Here is a 7748-nt window from a genome sequence, read left to right on the forward strand (position 1 = left end):
GCTAGAAAACCACTGCTAAGGACAGGCAACAAGCAGAAGAGACTTGTTTGGGCTAAAGAACACAAGGAATGGACATTACACCAGTGGAAATCTGTGCTTTGGTCTGATGAGTCCAAATTTGAGATCTTTGGTTACAACCACCGTGTCTTTGTCTCTACATGCCTGGTTCCCACCGTGAAGCATGGAGGAGGACGTGTGATGGTGTGGGGGTGCCTTGCTTGTTACACTGTTGGGGATTTATTTCAAAATTGAAGGCATACTGAACCAGCATGACTATCACAGCATCTTGCAGCGGCATGCTATTCCATCCTATTTGCGTTTAGTTGGACCATCATTTATTTTTCAACAGGACAATACACACCTCCAGACTGTGTAAGGGCTATTTGACCAAGAAGGAGAGTGATGGGGTGCTATGCCAGATGACCTGGCCTCCACAGTCAGCAGACCTGAATCCAATCGAGATGGTTTCGGGTGAGCTGGACCGCAGAGTGAAGGCAAAAGGACCAACAAGTGCTAAGCATCTCTGGGAACTCCTTCAAGACTGTTGGAAGACCATTTCAGGTGACTACCTCTTGAAGCTCATCAAGAGAATGCCAAGAGTGTGCAAAGTAGTAATCAAAGCAAAAGGTGGCTACTTTGAAGAACCTAGAATAGAAGACATATTTTCAGTTGTTTCACACTTTTTTGTTAAGTATATAATTCCACATTCATAGTTTTGATGCCTTCAGTGTGAATCTACAATTTTCATAGTCATGAAAATACAGAAAACTCTTTGAATGAGAAGGTGTGTCCAAACTTTTGGTCTGTACTGTGTGTGTGTATATATATATATATATATATATAAAATCAGCTCAGCTCAGCTCATCCTGCTCTATAAGATGCTGCCTGCAGATTGCACTACATTTTCAGGGTGGTAAATTCCCTTTAAGCTCGAAATTGAAATTAATGGCCCATTATAAGTCTCTCTCTAGTTTCAAACCTAATAGATCTGTGGTCCTGCTCACTTCTATTAAGCCCGTCCCACTTGTATAATTTCCTGGACTGTGGCTTAAACTCACAGTATTATAGTCTTCAAGATGCTGCTGTTGATCTTCTGTTTTGTACTGAAATGATGTGTTCACTATGATGATATGAATTTAGCTCAGATGAGCCACAATTGGTTTTGGAAAAGTGGCCAACTGAATAGCACGATCATCCAACTTTGTAATAGGAACATTATGTGGATCCAGTACACTGCCCATGTCAATGTTCACATCCTCTACCACTATTCATACAGGTTATGTTGTGTATATTGATGTGGATGATGGTGATCTGGGTCTACATAACCCTCCGATAACCCTTCTATAACACAATACAAAATAAGAGGCCAATCCAAAGGGTAATGGTAAACAAAAGCCTCAAGCATTTGGCGACTAGCTTCATGTTTTATAGAAAGTTGTGAAAGATTTCCTTGAAGGCTCTATTCCAGATGTCATGTGACACAAGCTTTCATCACTACCAAGTAGCCTAAAGGGAAATGCCTTGGCCCCCCCACGAAATAATAGTAATGTTGTCCTAATACCCATGTAAGCCTTGACGTAATTTTCAGTTTTATTGGGTGTAATTGTTGTACGCCATTAATAGGCTCAGCTGGAAGGAAAGGCCTGTATTTGTATTTCGGGAGATATGTCTAAACATATACTTACAGCAGCCAGATTTCCTGCTTGTTTTGGTAAGCCGCTTGTCTCCAAGAGATAGATTTCAGGCCCCTTCCAGAAACAAGCTCCAAATTGGCCAAGGAGAAGATTAAAAGCAGATTAGAAGTATATGAGTGCCAAAACCTATCTGAGCTTTTAAGTGCTCTGTGATTTATCATTTTCATTTTATCTTCTAGTATCGCCATATAGTGCCGCTAGCTAACTCCGTCTCCTGCCACCAGGACTGACTTGTTAGCATTTATATTATTCCATACACAATTTCATACTTCACTTATTTCGGCGATATATTTCCCTCTAGTTATCCTCTCGCTTACTACCCCACTATGCTATGTTATTTGGCTTTGTGTGTATGTGTATATATATATATATATATATATATATATATATATATATATATATATATATACTATATATATATATATATATATATATATATATATACATACTGTATATATATATATATATATATATATATATATATATATATATTTATATATAAAGCTACTGCATACAAATATGTGTATGCAGTAGCTTCCTATGGCTTTATAATTTATTTTCCACCAAGCCTACCCTGTGGTATTGTTGTATTTTCTTCATTATTATTTTATGTTCCTATTAATAGTACTCTTCTGGTTATAAGTTGTGAATTAAAACAGTAAATTGGATTTTGCAGGAGACTGTAAGGAGAAGGACTCAAGGCACAGGAAGCATTGTGGTTAAAGAGAACCTTTCATGAGTTGGGGCACAGGCGGTTTTATATACTGCTGGAAAGCCTTCACTATCTGTGCCCCTGGTGAAGAGCTATTGGTTCCGGTACTGTAGCTCTTCACAGTCAGAAGGACGTTCCTGACAGTCTGTCAGAAATATCCTTCTTCACAGCAGCATCTATAGCGCTGTACTGTGAGAGCAGGGAGGAATCGGCAATGGGTCTTCACTGGGGGCACAGATCTTGAAGGCCGACAGTGCACTGAATTCAGCGCACTGTTGGCTTTCCAGCGGCATATACCACCGCATGTGCCCCAACTCATGAAAGGTTCTCTTTAAGGGAAGTCAATGGTTGATATACAGACAAGCATCTCCAACACCCACTAGAGTCCATTTTCATGTGAAGTCAATTTACCTCTTACACAAGATTCATTCCTGCATTGGGGTTTCTGTTCTTTGGGTCCGCTTGGAGACCCCCAAAGAAAACCAGAAACCCAATCTGCTTAAAAAGCAGTTACCCACAGACCCTATAAACTATAATGTGGTCTTCCCATTTTCCACTCGAAAAATACCCCCAAAAAGGGGGTAAAATGCAGAGAGAAAGTGCATTTTATAAGTGGATTTGGGGACAGAAACCTGAACATAGACAGTTAACCAGTTAGGCCATGTTCACATCTCCGCCATTATCTCCATTCCAGAAAAACAACCAACCAATATGGGAGAGCTGGATCTGTCAGATGAGTGCAGAAAGGATCCATCAGTTTTCCATCAGGGAATCTAGCATTTTTTTTTTTTTTTTAAAGAAACTTTGTAGGATGCTCCCAAAGAAGCCTGCAACACCGATATTAACATAACCCTAGGGCAGGACATCACCATCTTTTTCTACATAGTGGTACAAGATACAAATGAGCTTTATTAGCATTACCAAAGAATAAAACATTTGGTGTTGCGAAAGCAGAAAAGGGGATTGGGGGCTGGGTGTGGTGGAGGGGGATGGGTACGGGGTCTGTGGCTTGGGGTTTGAGTGTCCTTAGGGTCTCGTCGTTCTTGTTTGGGGCATGCGGGTATCGGTGGGTATGGGATAAACAGGTGATGGGGGGGGCACTTAGTGGTGTTCAGATGGTGGGTGGGGGTTTAATAGTCTCTGGAGGGTGGGGGCTTTGATAGCCGGTGTCTCATCTTCCTCTTGTTTGGTGACAGCTGGACACACATTGGGCAGCGATCTCTACAGTGGCCTCTTCTCCTCTCCCAGTAGGATGTAGAGTTTCCTCTGCTCATCTGCAGATATGAAGTCTGGGATGTGGGCTGAGAGTCTTTGGTAGTAGACGGCCCTCACAGCTGAGTATTTGGTGCAGTGTAGCAGGAAGTGGGTCTCGTCTTCTAGGGCCCCCTGGTCACAGTGCTGGCACAGTCTGTTCTCCCGTGGCTTGTACGTCTGCCTGTGTTGCCCCATCTCCAGGTTGTGGGCGCTCAGTCTGTACCAGCTCAAGGTCTGTCTGTGTTTGGGGTGGCGTATTCTCTCCAAGTAGATGGCCATGGTGTAGTCCCTTTACAATGACTGGTACACGGTGAGTTTCTTGGAGTTATTTATTTTGTTTCTCCGTTCTTCAGTGTACCGCTCTCTGTTTGCCTCTGTGGTCGCCTTTATTTGAGCCTTGTTTATCATCTGTTGGTGTTTTTGACTCTTGGTATTATGGCTCCCCTTGAAATAAGTTGGGGGTCCTACTTCTGTGAACCTCTGTAATCCACTGTTTTCTTTCAATTCCGTATATCATAACATCCACTGATCACCTATGATCCTTAAAAGACAAGGTGAACCCAAGGTGCCTTTACCGTCACAACCCTCACATCTTGCTTTAGACTGTAACATCTTTCTCACAATACTCGTATCTGCTGTATCTGTAATTCTCATTCACATGGAGATAACTTAGTTGTGACCAGAATACTCCTTAAACGTGACACTTAATGTGTTAACACTGTAGCACAGAGTCTTTCAGTGTCTTCTGTGGAAGGAGATTCTGTTTCATCACCGTATCACGCTGCAGAAAGTGAAGTTAAAATTTTCTGTATGTGAATATGTATCACAAGATGTACTGTACACCTCATTATTGGGTGAGAGAAGATAAACTAAGAGCTAAATCTAACAGTTCTTCTTATTCCTTGTCCCCACAGATGTAAACCAGGCTCTTCAAAGACAACTGGCAAGAATCCTTCATCACTAAATCCTCCTTTACCAACATCAAAAAACTCTGCAGATCCCTATGACCTTTTCAGTGACATTTAGCTAAAACTCTAATCCACTTCTGCCTAAACAAACAGATCTGGAGCAATTATTGTCTGATAAATGTATATTGTTCCTACAAATGGAGCGCTCGTCCCGGCCAGCGCTGAGTGTTAGGAGAAGTCCAAGGATCTTCAGGCTTTTCACAGCTCTATGAGATATTTTTCTAACTTCCATGTTAATAACTGTTTTCTTAAAATCTGGAATATGAGTTTTATACACAGAAAAAATAGAATAAATAGATTTATAAAGATTATCGACTTTTTTTTCTCAGCTCCTCAGAAATTCTAGAATTTCAAAGGAACAACATCAAAAAAGATTTCGTTGGCTCCGGTGTAAATGGGGCTTTTTTTGGCTATCGAGGCTTCATGAATGTAGAAGTTTGGACTTTCACTTTTCCTTGAATGATCTTGGTTTTGGCAATTACAATAAAACTGGATGTTATAGTCTTTAGCGACTGAACTTTGTTACTTGGGTCGAGAGAGTCCATATTCGTGGGAATGTACTGAAACATATTCGGCATGCTATAGCTTTTAGGTCTTTTGGATCGGACATGAAAGTTATGGTCGGATTCCAAAAATTTCTAGTGGATGAAAGTGCTAATTTATTATATGAGTTACAATTCCCTTTCCAGCCTTAGAGTTCCTAAAATGATGAGAGATACGTGAGTGAGAGCAAGACAGGGAGTAGTGTCCCATATTTTATGGTATCTCTCAAAGTCTTATGGTATACTGATGACTGGGTAAATAGCCCTGTCCATAAAAATTAAACATTTGGTTGTCTTCTGCCATAACATACAGATTGTACGGGTTTCCTTCTTTTCCTGTGGTTTCCTACTATAGTCCAAAAGTAACACTGCTAACTGACTTGGCCTGGGATTAGTGTTTATGAGCACTTGAGTGCCTGTGGTTGGGAGAATAAATTGTAAGCCTCGCTCAGCAGGGGGTGCTATCCATGAATATACACTTGTTGGCTGCACCATCTTTATACTGTGTAGAGCTTGTATCAATGTGAGGTTGTTTCGCGTTTGCCTATTCTGTCGTGACACTAGGTTCACATCTGCATTTGGGTTTCCGTTTGTGGGTTCCACTTGGAGACCCCATGAATGGAAACCTAGTTTGCTTAAAAATGTTTACACGTGGAAACCTGCAGGCCCCATATACTATCACAGGTCTGCCAGGTTTCTGCCAGAATAAAAGGTGGAGAAATTCGGAGAGAAAAGTCCTGCAAGCAATTTGTTAAGGGGATTCAGGGACGGATATCCCAAACAAAAACAGGGCGCAGGTGTGAACCTAGCCTTATACACACATCTTGCTCTATCAGTTTTTTAGGGCATAATATCATTGAAAGTAAAGGATCCCTAACTAGTTCTACAGAAAAGGAAAACTTATTACAGGGTTCTGCAACTTTGGAGTCGCATTGACTGGTCCTCCTCCTTCCTGGCTTGGTTGATGTTGGGCACAGTTGTCACCACCGCACCAGTGGCTTTCAGCACTGGCTGCCACTAGAAGCTGCTTATAAAGATTTTTATGTCCTGTAGGATGTCAATGCAGTCAGGAGAGGAACCAGCCAGCATGACTCCAGAGGAACAGAACCATGCCATGACTCCTATCTCCAAGTCATTACAATGTTACCCAGCTATTTTCACAGTACTTCTTTTGTGTTTTGCTGCCTTAGAATACAGAAGGACATCATTGTCAACTTTCTGCCATCCCAGATAACCGGATGGAAGACTAAACCCTCCTGACAAGTTCATGGAGGTCCTCATCTAGTTTTACATGAAATAATCTGTGCCTAGTCAAGAAATTTCTGAATTGTGGTTAATGTTGGAACCTTTTACTCCACAATAACAATTACAATGGACCAGCACAAGGGGTATCCTATGACAGTGCAGTAGTGAATCTCAGTGATGCCTTTGGTGGGACTGATGGTAAGACAAATTGGGCAAGATCTCAACACATTTGTGCATTTAGTGTATAGTGTGGCTTAGTTGTACAACCAAGTAAACATGTGATTTCTATGGGGCCCATGTGGTTTCCTTAGGGAACTGCTTTTTTAATGCATATAGGTTTCCGTTCAGTGGGTCCCCGAACAGAAACCCGAACACAGATGTGAACCAGGCCTTAAATGGGTTCCTACATGTCATAAACTCCCCTCTCTCTGGATCTAGGATTCCAAGGGAATGTAGAGGTATTGTAGGTCCACCATATTCTGTTCAAGTTAAAAACAGTCTTGGTTAGACACCAATGTAGTACAAGAGCCCCTGGTTTTCTACCTCTGTTCTACTTTATCCCATAGATTTTCAGTGAGATTTTGGTCAGTGCCGACCAGTCATATTCCTTCATACCAAACTCAACAAACCATGCCTTTGTGGACTTTGGTTTATGTACTGGAACAGAATGATGGACAGAATGAAAAGGGCCTCCCTAGACTATTCCCTCATGGTTGTAAGAATACAATATTCCAAAACAGCTTAGTAGGCTGAAGTATTAAACCTTCACTTCACTTCATAAACTGGCGTAGATGATTCCTGAAATCTACGCCAGCTACAAACTGGCAGAGACTTCAGTGTGCAGGTGCGCGGCTCGGTAGAGGGTGCGCTTCATCGTAAATGAGGCACATGATTCGTCGGTGCGGGGGATATGAAGGGTGATATGTGAATATGGCAGTCTTCAGAGTAAGCAGAAAGATTGGGACTTTTATTACTGTGCGCCTCGGCACTAACATTACATGACCTGCCACTTCAGGAATCAATCGCTGTGGTTCCGAAATGCTTCCATGTCTCAATAATACCACTCATAGTTAATGGTGGAATCTAGTATGGAAGACATATCATGAACTGACGATGTTATAACGTATTTACCCCGTATGGAAATTGCTTAACTTTTATGTAAGAGTAATAGACATTATGAATGAAATACTGTAGATTCTAACTTATAGTGTAATCCTTCACCTTACATAATTGTACTGTCTATAATGCCAACATATAGAAGATAGATGCCGTAAATAGGCGCAAAGTGGCAAAGTCAAACATAAAAGGGAAGGGTTTGGATCAAATGAACTCG

At 41.4% G+C, this 7748-nt stretch overlaps 1 protein-coding gene across 1 annotated transcript in view; it reads left to right on the forward strand.

The window, feature by feature from the left end:
- XRCC4 (X-ray repair cross complementing 4) overlaps positions 1–4872 on the forward strand; it is a 252732-nt gene extending 247860 nt beyond the window's left edge. Inside the window, exon 8 of the mRNA XM_075271309.1 lies at positions 4575–4872. Coding sequence (XP_075127410.1) covers positions 4575–4686 — 112 coding nt within the window. The 3' untranslated portion in view covers positions 4687–4872. The remainder of the gene's footprint in view (positions 1–4574) is intronic.
- The last annotated feature ends 2876 nt before the right edge of the window (positions 4873–7748 follow it).

The sequence above is a fragment of the Leptodactylus fuscus genome, chromosome 1 (assembly GCF_031893055.1).
Source record: "Leptodactylus fuscus isolate aLepFus1 chromosome 1, aLepFus1.hap2, whole genome shotgun sequence".
In the NCBI taxonomy this organism is placed as follows: domain Eukaryota; kingdom Metazoa; phylum Chordata; class Amphibia; order Anura; family Leptodactylidae; genus Leptodactylus; species Leptodactylus fuscus.